At 43.1% G+C, this 17,457-nt stretch overlaps 1 protein-coding gene across 1 annotated transcript; it reads left to right on the top strand.

The window, feature by feature from the left end:
* The first annotated feature begins 8,892 nt into the window (after positions 1–8,892).
* Positions 8,893–17,165, top strand: PANX3 (pannexin 3). The gene is made up of 4 exons (XM_004280698.3): positions 8,893–9,083; positions 9,896–10,038; positions 12,404–12,618; positions 14,098–17,165. Exons 1-4 carry the CDS (start codon positions 8,903–8,905, stop codon positions 14,735–14,737), a joined length of 1,179 nt encoding a protein of 392 aa, XP_004280746.1. The 5' UTR covers positions 8,893–8,902; the 3' UTR covers positions 14,738–17,165.
* Positions 17,166–17,457: the final 292 nt, after the last annotated feature.

The following is a 17,457-nucleotide window of genomic DNA, read 5'->3' on the forward strand; positions in this document are numbered from 1 at the left end:
GAAGTAGCTGTGTAATAATTCCCAACTTGTAGCTGAAAAAGTTTGGGCTTCAAATAGTCAAAAAATTTGCTCAGGGTTACACAGCAAAGATTAGAATCAGGGTTTCTAAATAATATGCTTATAATGCTATTTGTTGATTCATCTAATTTAAACATAATTCATTGATTTATGGCCTAGAATAATAGCTAACTCATCATAGTTATTTTACCATTATTTGCTTAGGGAATTACTGCCAATTCAATTTGATTGGGATTTAGGGCTCTTATATTCCCCATCCTCACTTCTCCTCTCCTTTCCTCCCAATATGGGTACATCACAATTTTCATTTCTCAACATTTAATGTTTACTGTACTATGATTATGTTTCCTTACTTGCTCCATTTTACTTTTTCCCAGAGTAGATATTGTCCCCATGGTTTTCTATGTGCCTCTTCTTAATATTTCCACATACTCCAATTTCAGGGATAGAATGTGACATGAGAAAAGGAATTCAAGGACAAACAGACTTCTTGGGACCCCAATGTAAAGGGCACAGAGCATAGGGGAGTCTGGTTCCCCACTTAAATCATTCTCTTTTGATCTGTGAATGTCATATTCTATTTCTAGTTCCACCTACTTCTAACCTGACCTAACCTGAATTTTCCTGAGCTCCTCTGAGCACAAAAGGAGCAATAGATCTCATCTTTTTTTCTTAATTCCCTTATTTTATTCAGAATAAACTACATTCCAAGCCTAATTTGCCCAATTTGTTAAACTGCAAAATTTTTCTGATTCCCCAATTTTTCAAGCTACAAAACTCTCAGTTGCTATAATTTAATCTGTCTTTAGTAGAACAGTGCCTTCAGTCTAGAGTCAGAGATGCTGGCTTTTCAGCAATCATAGGACTTAAGCCCAATTACCAATTTGTTGGATTCAATTTCATATGCAAAGCAAACCTAGTTGTTGGCATAAATACATAAAGTGCTATATCCTACTTCATCTTTTATTTTCAATACATATGTCCACAAGCATATATACAATTTTTCACAAATACATAACTGTGATAACATGCATGTGTTTCGTGGGTGTGTATAATCCCTTGTTATTTATTCTTTTCCTTCTTCTTTGGCTACCTTGGGCCATGCCACACACAGGCCACGTACAGGCACCTAAAACACAGTTTCTTCATGGTCTTCTTTTACATCTGGTGCATTAAAATTCAATTTGTCAAGCTCCATTAACACTGATATGCATGGCCTATCGGGGTGCAGATTATACTCCTTTTTGGAATGGTTTCTCAGGAACTACCATGTGATGTTCTCACCCCAACTACTGCCCTCCAATTTAGCTGGTAATTAACCTCCCCAAAGTAGGATACCTGTTGAGTTAAGTCACAGAGCTTCAAGTCCAGGGGGAAACTAAGGTCAATTTCCAGATGCCTAATGACAATTCACATTTCTGTAGCAACTGAGCATTTGAAAACATATTTGCATATGCAGTATCCCATTTTGTGCTTACAACGAACCTTCGGAGTTGATATTTTTATTTCTTATTTTATAGGTAAGGACATGACTTGTCATTCAATAAGTAGTATAAGCATACCACACTATACTCCCTGGATTTGGGATAATGTCAGCTTTACATTATCATGTTCTGGTGACTATTTTGGAATTGACTATACGAAAAGAGAGATTAAACTTCTGAAGCGAAATGCATGTCCAAGAAACGGAGATTTTTAACTCTAAATGTATGAAGTTGTAGGCAGTAAAAACTCCAGGCCTTGCCCATTTCCTCTAACCCTGCTGGTCTCTGAAACACTGCCCACCTGGTCTGACTCCTAACAAACATTAGCAGTAGTGAGATGAATAAAACACAAGAAACAGTTAGGTGCGGGGAGATGCTCATACCTGGCCTAACCACAGGACTCCCACTTGGAAGAGAATGGCTGCAGCAAAGCATTCTACAGGGACAGAGTTCATTCTTAGGGAATCAACAGGGCAGCCAGGGCTCCAGCTCCCTCTCTTTCAGGGAGCGCCATAGTGGGGTTCCCAGTCTTGATTGCTCTAACTTTTCTTAATTTTCAACTTCACACTCCCATATACTACTTTCATCAGAAATTCATCATTTGTGGATCTCTGCAACTGCTCTGTTATTACCCCTAAAATACTGATGAACTTTGTATCAAAGAAGAAGGTCATCTCCTTTGAGGTCGGCTTGTCACAGCTCCACTTCTTGCTTGTATTTGTCATGGCTGAGGGTTACATGCTGACCCATGACCTCTGTGTCATCATATCTCATCAGCTTCTGCTGGTAGTTGCAGTATTTGTAATGGGTTTAGTTGGTTCAACCATAGACATTGTGCCTTGTATTAAAATTGTCCTTTGTGAGTTATTCATCAGTCATTACCTCTCTCATCCATTACCTTGTATAATATTGATATGACAGTTTTCTCTTTGACTTGATTCAACGTTGGAGTCACTAGATTAACAGTCCTTGTTTCCTATGCATTTTCTCTCCAGCATCCTCCACATCAGCTTCATAGAGGGCAAGTCCAAAGCCTTTAGCAGAAGCTCTGGGATTTTTCTCTGGGTTTGATGCATTCATGCTTCTTCCTGGTTCTCTCTCAGATTGCTTGCTCTGGGAGAAGCCAGCTGCCATGTAGTGAGAACATGGAGTTCTTCTTGTAGTTGACCTATGGAAAGGGTCACGTGATGAGGAAATGAGGCTGCCTGCCACACGGAGGGCTTCTGCCAGGAGCCGTGTGAGTGAGCCTCTGGGACATGAGTCCTCCAGCACCAACCAAGCCTTCAGATGACTGTAGCCCCAGCCAATCTCTTAACTTTAACCTGATGAGAGACCCTGAGCCAGAGCAACCCAGCTAAGCTGCTACCAAACTCCTGACCTACAGAAACTGGGAGATGATAATGTTTATTGTTTTAAGCTGATAAGCTTTGAAGTAATATGTTACACAGAAATAATTAATGCACATATGAAGAGCTATTCAACTCATGAATTATCAAGAGCAATGCAAATTAAAATAACACGGTATCACTTTATACCAACAGCTCTCAAACATTTAATCTCAGGACCCCTTTGCACTCTTAAAAAATATCAGGGCTTCCCTGGTGGTGCAGTGGTTGAGAAACTGCCTGCTAATGCAGGGGACATGGGTTCAAGCCCTGGTCTGGGAGGATCCCACATGCCGCGGAGCAACTAGGCCCGTGAGCCACAACTACTGAGCCTGCGTGTCTGGAGCCTGTGCTCCACAACAAGAGAGGCCGCGACAGTGAGAGGCCCGCACACCGCGATGAAGAGTGGCCCCCGCTTGCCACAACTAGAGAAAACTCTCGCACAGAAACGAAGACCCAACACAACAAAAATAAATTAATTAATTAATAAACTCCTACCCCCAACATCTTCTTTAAAAAAAAAAAAAAATCAAGGACCAAAGAGCTTTTATATATGTGAGATATATCAACTTATATTTACCATGTTAGAAATTAAAACTGAAAATCTTTAAAGATTCATTTTAAAATAAGAATAACAAACCTATTACATAAATATTTTTGTGAAAAGTAACTATATTTTCCAAAATAAAACAAAAATTTAGTGAGAAGAGTGACACTGCTTTATAGTTTTGCAAATCTCTTTAATACCTAGCTTAATAAAAAACAGATGGAATCTCATATCTGCCTCTACATTCAACCCATTGAAAAATCACATATCATGTAGCCTCCAGAAAAGTTTACATTCATGCAAGAATGAGAGTTAAAGACCAAATACTGCCAATATTCATGTGAAAAGAGTTTTGACCTTGCAGGCCTCCTAAAAGGGCTTCAGGGACTCTCAGGGGTTCCTGGACCGCACCGTGAGAAGCCCTGCTTAACATCCAACAGAGTGACAAAAATTTTTAAGTTAGATGGTTCTAACTGTTGGTGAAGATGTAGAAATATAAGAAACTATGCATTACAGCTGTTCTAGGAGCAATATGATATCACCTAAGACAAGTTAAGTATATGTTGCCCTACGATCTAGAAATTCCAGTCTTTGATGTATATCCCAATTGAATTCTGTCATAGAACCACAGGGGGAAATGTGCATTACTGTGGTATAAGGAGTACAGGCAAAATGAATACTCGTCAACAGGCAAGCAAGTAGATAAAATGCAATGTTTTGCAGCAGTGGAAACAATATATTATCTGTGTACATAGCCACATTGATGGACTTTTAGGGGTACAGAGACAAGTTTTTTTTTAAAGTAAGAAACCATAAAATATAAAACATAAAATCACTTACATGTATTAAAATTATAACGCACAGACTTTCAGGCAAAGTTCAGTATGTTATAACAGGCAACTGTTCCTGTAGCCATAGCAGAAAAGGCTGTATTAATTACAAAAACTATGTTTTGTGGATATCAGGAAGTTGTGGAAGAAATGAAGACAAGATGAATTAAAATTCCACAGGAGATAGAACCATTTTGAGGTAACAAGACAATCTTCAGGAAGTTTTCCCCTGGAGGAAGTTCCTGCCTCTGGGTGCCAACCCCCCTTTGTTCTCGGTCCAGGCAGAGGGCTTTTTGCCAGGGAAAAATGAACCATCAAAGCTCTTAGTGGTAGTTACAAAGTGAAGTGACAATAGGAAATTTGAGAGACTTCAAATGCATGCCCAGTCTTCCCCACAGGACATTTCCTGAGCACTGGGGCTGTGTGGAATAGACTAAAAGCCTCTAAAATGCAAAGTGAAATCTCCTACACTCTGTGCTAATTATGAAACAAATACACTACAAAGGGAAGGGTCCTGCATTAAAGTCACTGATCAGACTCACTGAGGCAGTCTCTCCTTCAAAGCATTTGCCAGGTTGAGAAGCTAAATGCAGCAGGAGGCTAACGAGCTACACTGAAATCCTCTGAAGAGGAAAATAGACCCTCTCACAGTCTTTCAGAGCTTAAGAGACAAAGACCCAACAGGCTCACTCAAAATCCTGGAAAGATCAGGCTCTAGCAATAGGAAAAACTAAATGTACATTGACTCTAACTAAAACTCCAGCGCAGACCTACATCAGCTCAGACCCTGATTGGATTCAGTGGTCAGTTCCTCACCCTACATGACTAATAGAAGAAAGGGGAACTGTCTTTGGTAAAAGACAGGATCATCCAGAGCATCTCTGGTTCCTGTGGTCCTTTATCCACGGTGTTCAGCATACAATGCAAGTTCCAAACAGTAATTTTTGCAAAAAGTAGACAATAGGAGCAGATCTACAGATTGCCCCAATCCTGGAGTTAGCAGTAAGGGTTTAAAAATAACCGTGATTAATATGATGAAAAAAATAGAAGACGGATAAATTAGGTGAAAGTATGGAGATTTCATCAGAAAACTAGGATCTCTAAAAAGAATAAAATGGAATTTTCTGGAGTGAAGACATCCTAGTCCTGATGAGGTGTGTATTACACAGGTGTATGCATTTGTCAAAATCTGTGTATGCATACTTAAACTTTGTGCATTTCATTGTACATAAATTTTACCTTAAAAAAAACAAACTGTAAACAAATATTGAAGTATAGTTAGTGATGTGCGTGCTGAAGTATTTAGGAAGTAGTATATCAATATTTACAATGTACTATGAAGTATATCCAAAAAAAAATTGGATGGTTTATGTGTGGATAGAGGGGTGGATAGAAAAATAGATACATAACAAAGCAAGCCAAGTAGAATGTCATAGAATTAACTGTTACAGATGTTCAGTGTAAAATTCTTTCAACTTTGCTGTATTTTTAAGTTTTTTTCATAATAAGATAGTAATACAATATGATGAGAGAATATTATGAATAATGGTATGCAAATAAATTTGACAATTTGGATGAAAATTGACAATTTCCTCACAAATTGTGGTTTAAAATATTCCACAAATTCTTTGACACTCCCTTTAAAATGTGGAGCCCAATTCCCATCCCCTTGAATATAGGCTGGATTTCGTGACTTCCTTCTATTGAATAGGAAAAAAATAGAAGTAGCAGTTGAAACTTCAGAGGTTAGGTCATTAAAGCACAGCGGCTCCCGCTTTGCTCGGATCACCCGGTGAGAGGTGGGGAGGTAGGGAGAGACCCACCTGCTGAGGAACTGAGGCCTCCTGCCAACACCCAACAAGGAACTGAGACTCCTAGAAGATATAAATAAAACATATATCTGGTGATGGTCTCATATGCAGAATATAAAAATAAATTCTGCAAATCATTATTCAAAAGATATACAACCCAAGAGGAAAGCAGGCAAAAGACTTAAACATACTCTTCACAAAAGATTTCCAAATGGTCAAAGTGGCCAACTGCATTCATGATCAGAGAAAACCCCAATCCAATGTCGTTATACACCTTCCAAAATGGCCAGATTGGTTTTAATTGCAAAAACATAAGGAAGTGGAGAAAATAGGACTCTCACAAACTGTTGATAAAAATGCAAATAAATATAACCACTTGGAAAACGAATAAAGATGAACATATGCAAAGCATTATGACCCAGAAATTCCAGTACACCAGTTTTCATGGGTATATAACCAACAGAAATGCATACATATTTTCACCATAAGACACAAGTTAGAATGTTCACAGTAGAATTATTTTATAATAGCCAGAAACTAGAACTCAAATGTCCATCAGTTGGTGAATGGACAAACAAGTTGTTGTATTTCTGTGCAATAAAAAGGAATGGAAATCTGACACACACAGCAACATGGATGAATCTCAGAAATATGTTGAGCAGAGAATCCAGTCACAAAAAAATATGTACATATGATTCCACTTATATAGAGCACAAAAACAGGAAATAAAACGGATTCTCAGAGATATAATGTAGAGCAATAGAAGGCAAACACAAAAGAGTATATACATACGATTCCATTTCTATAACGCATAAGGAAGGCAAAATTAATCTATGCTGTTAGAAGTTAGGATAATGATTATCCTTTGGGAAATGATGGTTATTAGAAAGGAGCACGAAGGTGGCTTCTGGGGTGTAAACTAAAGTTCTGTTTCTTGATCAGATGAAAATTTATGGAACACGTGTGTATTAATGTATGTATATTATACATCATTAAAATGTAAATTATTTTTAAAAGGCAAAAGAAAATACATGCATATGAACCAATAATATTTGGCAAAATACATTTGGCAAAAACACATATAATAAAAAATACAGAAAGGGGAGTGTGGAAAGGCTGATGGGGAATAGAAATAAAGGATCCCTTCTCCCGCTGCCAGGCCTGGATCACTGCAATTAGTGCACACAGGACAACTCTGATTCAGAGTTGGCCTCTAGCCCGGGGATGGGGAGAGAGGCAGTGCCAGACCACATACCATATATCTAAAAAATTAGAAGTTATAAATCAAGGAAGCAAGCTGTTAAATAAAATATGCTCTATATCTGCCTACCTTGACACATATAGACACACACACACACACACACACACACACACACACACACACACACACCCCTTCATAATGATCAGGAATGCCAGGTTCCAATTTAGAATATTCGAACTGCCCAGATCCCTTCTTCCCAACCCAGCTAAGTCCCACGTTGCAAGAAGTCTCACAGTTTCATGTGTGGACACCCAGGACTTCTAAATTCCATCCAAACCCCAACAATGAGCCATTCCTAAGGCCCAAGGGTGCACACCAGCAGCATGATCTGCCGATGGGAGAATGTACCTGAGGAAAAGGCCTGCACAGGCCCTGGAAGCAGGCTGGGGCCATCTGGGCAGGGAATTACAGCATCCCTGGTGCTGGAAGAGTGGTCTAGGCGCATAGGCTCTGAATGAGCACATCCCCTTGGCCCCATGCACTCCTTGCCTTGTGGGAAGGCCACAGGCAGAGGGGCCCAGTGTGAAAGCCAAGGTCAGGGCCTCTCTTGCCAAGTCTAAGGGCAGTCCTAGAGAGAAGATTACCATATGCCCCAGTGTTTGCTTTTCTACCGACCAAGCCCACCAAATTAAAGTAAGAGCTGACATTTACCCTACACTTTCCAGTTTACAATGCATCTTCCCATACAATGCTCTTCATCAATCTTCACAGTTTTGTACAATCAATATAATACCATTTGACAGATGAGAATACAGAGCCCAAAGTGACTCCCTGCAGTCACGCGATGAAACACAAGTACTGCCAGGTCTCCAGTGGGAGACTTTTCCCTCCAGATTTCAAAAGTCATGTTCTTTCTACTACTCAACACTGCCACCCATTCCTCAGCTTTCTAGAGAACTGACGGGAGCTTAAAAAAAAAAAGAAATTTAGTAAATATATGGAAATTGTAAATACACGGTTGAAACATTTTAGAAAAAGACCAGAGGCGGGGAAGGGAATGTAACACCAAACACAGATCAGTGTCTGGGAGAGAGCCTGGGCCCAAAGCAAAAATCATCACTGGGACAAAGAAGACTATGTAGGAGCAGCAACCCTATCTGAGTCCTGGGGAGTCCGTTCCCACCCCAAACCACAAAATGAGGGCCTTCAACACATTTAAGCAATCTCCACCCAAATTCCACACCAATTACATGGGGGACCTGCTCCACAGCCCTCCTCCTCTCCACCACCCCACCAAAAATACTTTATTAATGAGAGGGCAGCATAAAGCCACGGGACTGCATCTGCTCGGGGAGAATCCAGAGGACAGCCTGGCACCAGCCCCAGCTGACACCCGACCCTCCTCCAGCGAGGACCCACTAGGCTATGCCTCCCTCTAATTACCAGGTGCCTGGCTCAGGGCCTGGCCAGTTATTTAGAGAACCAGCGCCCACGCCTCGCACAGATATCTGTGAGGCCAGGGCTGCAGGCACCGTCTGCTGAAAGCCTGCTGCCTGAAGCTGCTACCTCCTGACTCCACTCTCCTGGGACCCCTCCTGCCACCCCCGTGCCCAAGCTCGGGGCATCATGTCGCTTGCACACACAGCTGCAGAGTACATGCTCTCAGATGCCCTGCTGCCCGACCGCAGGGGCCCCCACCTCAAAGGACTGCGCCTGGAACTGCCCCTGGACCGCATGGTCAAGTTCATAGCCGTGGGCTTCCCCTTGTTGCTGATGTCACTGGCATTTGCCCAGGAGTTCTCCTCTGGTAAGTGGCTTCCAAGACCCAGTGGGCCCTGAAATGAGTCAGCCCCCACTGTCTAGATCACATGACTCGGGCCGGGCATCACCCAAAAGGCAGACTATGCATCCGTTTGGGGCACCAGCAAAGCAGAGGTGTTAAAAAACTTTGAAAGTCATTTCTAAAATTTTCCAATAAAAAATATTTGTCTTAATTTCAGTATTCGCATGTTCTGTGTCATTGCAGTGACTAAACTTTTATTTTGATTTTCATGTGGATGATAGAGATTAGGATCCTATAATCTCTCCAGGATTTATGACCTCTAAAGGTCTTAATTAGCCAAGCTTCAGATAAATCTCCTATCTTCTTGGAGTCTTCTTGCTACTCCCTACCTCCAGGATTATTGACTTGAGAACCTATTAAGTGCCTGACAGAGTCTGGCGCATCACAGGTGCTGAATAAATCCACTCCTTCCTCTCCAAGAGCTCCAGCCCCATGCACGAGCACTAACAAACACGTATACCCAGTGTTCTAGGTGCTAGATTAACACAGCGAATCTGCCACCTCTATTAAAGACAACGTGGACTTTCCCGAGAACTGGGATTGCTGGCTTTCTTTTCTGGCTGTGTGCTGAGCTCACCACCTTGCCCAGGGAGGTGTGTCAGCCTCCCACTGCCTCTTCATTCACCCACAGTGCAGACCCAGAAACCTAGGGCCTGGGAAGAAGACAGGGCCTGCCAGATTCAGAAATGGCCAGAGAGCTCTTAGCTGATTGTACCCTGGATCCCCATTCCTCCACCCCAACTCAGGGCTGCCTCAAAGCTGTGTTTCTGTTCCAGGGTCTCCCATCAGCTGCTTCTGTCCCAGTAACTTCAGCATCCGGCAGGTTGCCTACGTGGACAGTTCCTGTTGGGACTCACTGGTTCACCACAAACAGGATGAGTCTGGCCAGCACAGGACGAAATCCCTCTGGCCTCACAAGGTAAAGTGGCAGGGGCTCTGTCAAGCCTGCCTCACGGCTGGGTGGCAGGGGGGCAGAACTGCATCGATAGGTTCTCTCCTGCCCGCCTCTGCTTTTGTATTTTGCTCATTGACTTTCGTGTCTCAGGCATTCTTCAAATATCTGGTCATAGTTGCTCACCCACTTTTATCTGATTGGAAGTTTTGTGCCTTGGGCTGAGGCTGTCAGTTCAAAGTAATCCCTTTGGGCCATTTCATTGGGGAAAACCCCAGATATAAGTATCTGCAATCTGATATTCTGGGCTGGTCAGTTTTCCCAAGAAGAATCATTCAATCCCTAATTTGGGTGGAGGGGGCAGCATGCGGTTGGTATCAAGCTCGTCTGCCAACCCTCTGGGAACTCAGCTGTGGGTGTCGGCATTCACTACTCATTCAGCTCACCCCCGTTCTCAGTATGTTCCCCTGCCCTCAATGGACCCAAGTGCAGAATCCGTCGGGTTTAACGTTTCCAAAGAATAAACCACAAGGGCGGTCGGCTGAGTGCACCATGTTTCAGAAAGGATCTGCGGATCTGTTTTCTCAATATTCCTGTTTCCAGCCCCACCTGTGCCCCCATTTTCAGACACACCCGGTATCTCCCATCCCTGAGTCTTCCTGGTTCTGTGGTGAAAACAGCCTGGCTGTACCCACCTCAACTTCTCATCCTCTCCGCAGGCTGGTACCTTCTTTCATGCAGCTGCTTCCCAGGTTTCAACACTTTGTTACTCTTGTCTCCTCTTCTATTTTCTTTGCCCTTATAGGATTATGTCTTTTGGGTCCCTTTATTGTCATTCTAGTGGGGTTTCATGAGGGAGCAGAAGTAATATGTATGTCCAAGGCACAGTTTTAATCAGAAGTCACTCATAATGTTTTCTAGTTCTGACAGTTTACAGGGCCTCAAAATGCCACAGTTCTAGGACCCAGACAAAACCAGAGACTTAATGGAAAGAGTTCATGAGGTGTCTGTCCCTGGAAGTGTTCAAGCAGGATCTAGATGGTAACAAGTTCAAAGTACTGCAGAGGGGATTCATATGTCAGAAAAGAGTCAAATTGTCGATCATCAGATGGCCTGAGTGCTCGTTAAGCCCAGATTCTCTGGCTGCACCTTAAGCCTCCTGAAACAGAAGCTCTAGGGTGAAAAGTTCATTTTCAAGAAACGTCATTTCTTAGACAGGAGTGAAAAGGTTCTCATTTGCTCTCGTGGTCTAATATACCTTTCCTAGCCTGTCTCTCTTGTTTAGTTCAGAAACACACACATGCGCGCGCACACACACACACACACACACACACAGACACAAATCAAATAGCCTCCCTCTCTCTTTTTCTTCAAACTCTCCTCTAAAATAAAAAGCATCTATGGTTCAGGAGAAGCTATAGGCCAGTATTTCTTAAGGGAATAAGCTCCAAAGTCGGACTGCCTGGTTCCAGATCTGCTCATTCACCTGCTAGACATGTAACCCTGTATCGGGCACTTAACATTTTCATGCTTCAGTTTCTTGGTCTATAAAATAGAGCTACTGATAGTACCTGACGAAGAATGAATAATGCATGTTCAGTACCCAGCAAAAATGTCACTTAACTGAGCCTCTACGAGTAGGGTTTTTACTGTGGGCAAAACAGTGGGTCCAACCTGTTGGGTGTGGTGAGTATGATAAGAAACATAAGGAAAAGTCCTTTATCTAAGGTAGCAAATAGTGTAGTGGAGGACACCAGCTTTATGAATACCCAATGTCAGTTTACAAATACAGACCAGAAACAGCCCCCAAGGATTCCAAGACAGTGCCTGATGGCGTAGTTTGGTCTTACCAAGAATCTAAAGATGAGAAAAGGCCATTGCCCATCAGAGAAGGCAGGGCAGGCTACGTGGAGGAAATGGAACCTGACCTCCTCTCTGGAGGGTTGCAGTAAAGGTCAGCCATGCCGGGGCCCCTGGCAGGACTTGGAAAGCTATGGACTCTGGATGTCTGGAGCAGTCAGAGAAAGAAAAGTGGAAGATTGAGAATGAAGATGCTCTCCCCTAGGATGCCATGACCACCATTGGCCATGATCTCTGGTTAGCTACCCAGGCTAACATGCATGGAGAATGGGGACAGGAAGCTAGCGCTCCCTCTTGCTCTCTTTCTTTCCCTTCCTTCCTTCCTTCCTTCCTTCCTTCCTTCCTTCCTTCCTTCCTTCCTTCCTTCCTTCCTGTCTCTGTCTGTCTCTCTGTCTGTCTCTCTCTCTCTCTCTGCCCTCCCCTTCTGAGGCAGGAACTGGGGAAGGAGAGCCCCTCACTCAGCACCCTGTCTGCAAGGTTGCAAGGTCTGGGCACCCTGGGCCTCCCTCCTCAGCTCGCTCTCACCCTGCAGGCCCTCCCCTACTCCCTGCTGGCCCTGGCCGTGGCCATGTACCTGCCGGTTCTGCTGTGGCAGTATGCAGCCGTGCCGGCCCTCAGCTCAGATCTGCTGTTCATCATCAGCGAGCTGGACAAATCCTACAATCGCGCCATCCGCCTGGTGCAGCACATGCTGAAGATCCGGCAGGAGGGCTCGGACCCGCACGCGTTCTGGGATGAGCTGGAGAAGTGAGTTGTCTCCTCCACTGCTTTCTGAAAGACGCGGTCGAGCCCTAAAATGGGATCTTGCAGAGTAATCTTTAAACTATCCTCTGCACCATCCTTCTCGAGAATTCAACGTTCTTAACACGTCACCGCATTGACTTTCTATCATCTCTGTACAGGGAGAGGGAAGGGACTCTGCCTCCAGTTTATAGGTGACTCCACTGAGTCACAAAGGGGTTAGCCTCTGAAAGACCACTTTTTTCAGAACCCTGAATAGCTCCTCCCAGGCCTACAGGAAAAACAGCCCAATTCTCCCAGATACTTTTCCTAGGCCCTCCACACACTGTCATCAACCACTTCCTCAGACTTCTGTCGAACAACTAAATGACAGAAACCTTCCACTCCACCTAGGCAGTCTCCTGCTCTCCTCCTGAACAAGCCGTTCATTCATTTAAGCATTCACCTGTCATTTAGGAGCACCAGACCCAGCTCTGGGTGCGGTGGATACGGGTGTGTGTGTGTGCTGGGGGCGGGGGCTTAGATTGTATTGAGGGAAAACAAACAGTGAATTAGCATAACACATAAGAAAGCTATATGGTAGAGGATAAGTGATATAAAGAAAACTAAGACAGGGGAAGGGGCTCAGGAAAGCTGGGAGGTGGAGGGAGGTGCAGTTTTAAATAGGGTGGCCAGGGCAGGCCCCCTCAGAGCACAGCTGAGCTAAGGTTAGAAACCATATTCTGCCTCGGGTTTGTGTACATCTCTATCCTCTGAAAAAAGCTCTTCTCCTGTCTATCTTTCTGAACCCTATCTACCTTTGGAAGGCCACTCTAAGACAATATTCTCCATAGAGGTTTCGGAACACTCCAGCTCACACTGTTTGTCTTTCTCCTAACTTTTACAACTACCATGGTTTGTATCCATCATTTTAGCAACAGAATGAGCATTATTTTTATTTCCTATTTGCATGTTTCATCTGCCCCTTCCCTACAAGCCAGACTGCAAGCTTCTTCAGGGCAGAGACTGGATTACATCTACCTGAACACCACAGCTCTCAACAAACACTTGTTAGCAGATTTATTTCTATAAAATGAATGAACTGGCCTAAAAAAAATCATACACAAAGGAAACAGACCAAGAACCAGAATGTGGTTATTTAGAATCCCAGTCCAGTGCTAAGTTAATAAGTCTTAATGCTTCTTAAGGATCCTACTTCAGCTTAGAGATTTAGTCTGCCTTGCCAGGCAGAAATCCAGAGTGATCATTCATTATTCACTGATCATTCACTGGGTTTACTGCATTGCACTCATGTCTTGGAGAATTAAGATACACTCACACACCTCTCTTTGGGGAAAGGAGGGGTTATGCTCAAAGAAGGCAGATATTCCTGTGAGCCAGTAATGCCGTGTTGCATACACAGATGCTGTTACTTCCCCACATGGCTCTCAGGATACAGTTCTAAATGGTCCCTCCTAATCTTGCCTCCTTTCTTCCCCTGCCCAGGGCTCGGAAAGAACGATACTTTGAATTCCCCTTGCTAGAGCGGTACCTGGCCTGTAAGCAGCGCTCACACTCACTAGTGGCCGCCTACCTCCTGAGGAACTCCCTCTTGCTCTTCTTCACCTCAGCCACCTACCTATACCTTGGCCACTTCCACCTGGATGTCTTCTTCCAAGAGGAATTCAGCTGTTCCATGAAGACAGGGCTGCTACATGATGAGACCCACATCCCCGATCTGATCACGTGCAGGCTGACCTCTCTGTCTGTTTTCCAGATTGTTAGTCTCTCCAGTGTAGCAATATACACCCTGTTGGTTCCAGTGGTAATATACAACCTCATGAGGCTGTGTCGGTGGGACAAACGGCTCCTATCCATCTATGAGATGCTCCCGGCTTTTGACCTCCTCAGCAGAAAGATGCTGGGATGTCCCATCAATGATCTCAATGTGATCCTTCTTTTCCTCCGAGCCAACGTCTCTGAGCTCATCTCTTTTAGCTGGTTGAGTGTCCTTTGTGCGCTGAAGGACACAACCACCCAGAAGCACAACATTGACACAGTGGTTGATTTCATGACGTTATTGGCTGGCTTAGAACCCTCAAAACCTAAACATCTCACCCACGGGATGTGTGATGAAAATCCGTAGTTAAGAAACCATGAAGCAAGAAATTTTATGGAAAGTAAAAATCTCTCCCCTTCTTCACAAGTCTCACGCACTAATATACAAAAACACCCACTTTAGGATTGCTAAACTTGCATTTAGCTGAATCGAACATCCTGTATTATGCTATCCCAAAGGTGAGAAGATATAATCAATACATGGAAACAAATCTGCAAGTTGGAGCTGATGAGTCCAAAAGCTAAAAAAAAATAGATCTAGAGCTTAATATGAAGACAGAAGAAAAACTAAGACTAAAATTAAAATCTAGGGACTTCCCTGGTGGTCCAGTGGTTAAGACTCTGCGCTCTCAATGCAGGTGGCATGGGTTTGATCCCTGGTCGGGGAACTAAGATCCCTCATGCTGCACAGCATGACCAAAAAATAAAAAATTTAAAAATAAAAGTTACCATTATTTTAAAAAATTCAAAAAAAATATTAAAGTCTAGACATTGTACAAAGGGAGAGGTTTCTACAGGCTATTAAATGGAGGTAGTTTCTTCTCACTCTGTTTACGCCTTTGCAGGATACACACTCAGTTTAGAGCAAGTGGGGTAATCTGGTAAGAGAATAAAGATATGAAATCCCTGGGAACCCTGTGGTGTGGCCTCAAACCCCAGCTTGTCTTGTGGAAGTCACCAACCTTGCCCAGGTATCCTGTGGCCTGCAAGATGGGCCAAGAGATGCTGATGGCAGGAATTTGCCGTCTGCTCTTGGGGCTTAAGGACAGCATAGAACAAGGCCAGGGCCATGCATCAGCTGTGGGTGGAGCCTTGAGGTGTACAGATATGCTTTTTCATTGTGTAAACCAGGAACTCACTTCACCAAGGGCTGGGATTATGGGCTGCAGACTCTGTAATTCTTGATGGGCCCAGATATGCTTCTAATACCCCAGGGGATGCTCTACCTCCACTTACAGCCAATCACTGATAGCAACCATTTAGAACTAAACAGGATAAATAGTAAAGTGCTGTTGGGCCCCAACTCTCTCTTACTCATCTTAGCTTCTAACTCCCATTGCTATGTTCGGAACCTTGATCTGACTCCAAAGGCCATGCTCAGACCACAATACCTTGCTGTCTCTCATTTGCTATTTGTAGAGCTGCACATTATGTATTTCTTCAGAGAATTTTTGCATAAGTCACTTCGACCCCTCTTCATATAGATAAGTAGAAAAGTTAGACAAATTCAGATAAGTTTACCTAAAACAAGCAGAGGGGTCGATATACCGACATTCATCAGTGGCTTCCTGTCGTCGCTCGGTAAAAGCCTCGCTCTTCAGTTGGTACACAAGACCTTCACGATCCAAATTCTGCCTGCTCCTCCAGTCTCTCCTCTTGCCTCTGTCCACATACATCTTCCACTCTGATCAACAACTTGCAGTTCCCACGCTTCTCACGATGCTGAGCCTGTGAATGTGCTGTCCCCACTGCCCAGGATGCCCTCCTCTGTTCTGCACTGGGCCGACTGCTAGCTCCCCTTCAAAATCTGCCCAGGCACATTTCCTTCAAGAAGCCTTCCCAATCTCCTCTTTCCTTCCCTAACTAGGTGCTGCTATGTCATCCAATACCTACCTCTGAGATAAAACTTATTACACTTAATAATATTAATAATATTAATATAGCCCATGTATATGTCTTTTCCTCTTAAATAAGTTTCCTAAAGGCTGTGTCATCATAGGCACTAATAAATAAATATTCTTCGGAATACATAGTGAATAGTTGCTCAGGAACATTACATTGTCTGGAGAACACAGAACCAGCCACTAAAATACCCTGTATTGAAAAAGCTTTGTACACAAACATGCCCTTCACAGCAATTGATGAGCAAAAAGTCAAACATGGATGTAAATAATTATGTAAAACTATTAAGCCATAACTGGAACATTAAGCAGCCATTTAAATAACATTTCTAAAGAACTTATAATAGCACTACAAAATGACTATGATAATGGTAAGTGAACAAAAGAGGAAACATTATGTTCGGTATGATCTAACCTATATAAAATACATTAAAATATTAAACATACAAACTACTACATATAAAATAAGCAACAAGGATATATTGTCTAGCACAGGGAATCACAGCCATTATCTTGTACTAACTTTCAATGGAGTATAATCTGCAAAAATACTGAATCACTATGCTGTACACCTGAAACTAATATTGTGAATCAACCATACTTCAATAAAAAATTAAACATACATGTTAAAAGTGATTCACTTGGGCTTCCCTGGTGGCGCAGTGGTTGGGAGTCCGCCTGCCAATGCAGGAGACACGGGTTCGTGCCCCGGTCCAGGAAGATCCCACATGTCGTGGAGCGGCTGGGCCCGTGAGCCATGGCCACTGAGCCTGCGTGTCCAGAGCCTGTGCTCCACAGCGGGAGAGGCCACAGCAGTGAGAGGCCCACGTACCGCAAAAAAAAAAAAAAAAAAGTGATTCACTTCGTATGGCAGCATTATGAATTTAAAAAAAATCTTCTTTGCACTGTATTTTCTAAATTTTGCATGAAATGTTTTAGAAATTGTAAGGAAATGTTTCTAATGAAATAAAGCCTGCAAGGACAAAATACAGCTGAACAGCAAATAAATCAGGCAGTTAGCAAATAAGGGTTAAAAAAAGAAGAAGAAAAAACGAAAATCTGTCAATCAGAACTACCTATATTCAGGTTCCAAGGAAAAGTGCCAGTCTATATAGTATGAAAGGCA

This window comes from Orcinus orca, chromosome 8, assembly GCF_937001465.1.
Source record: "Orcinus orca chromosome 8, mOrcOrc1.1, whole genome shotgun sequence".
In the NCBI taxonomy this organism is placed as follows: Eukaryota; Metazoa; Chordata; class Mammalia; order Artiodactyla; family Delphinidae; genus Orcinus; species Orcinus orca.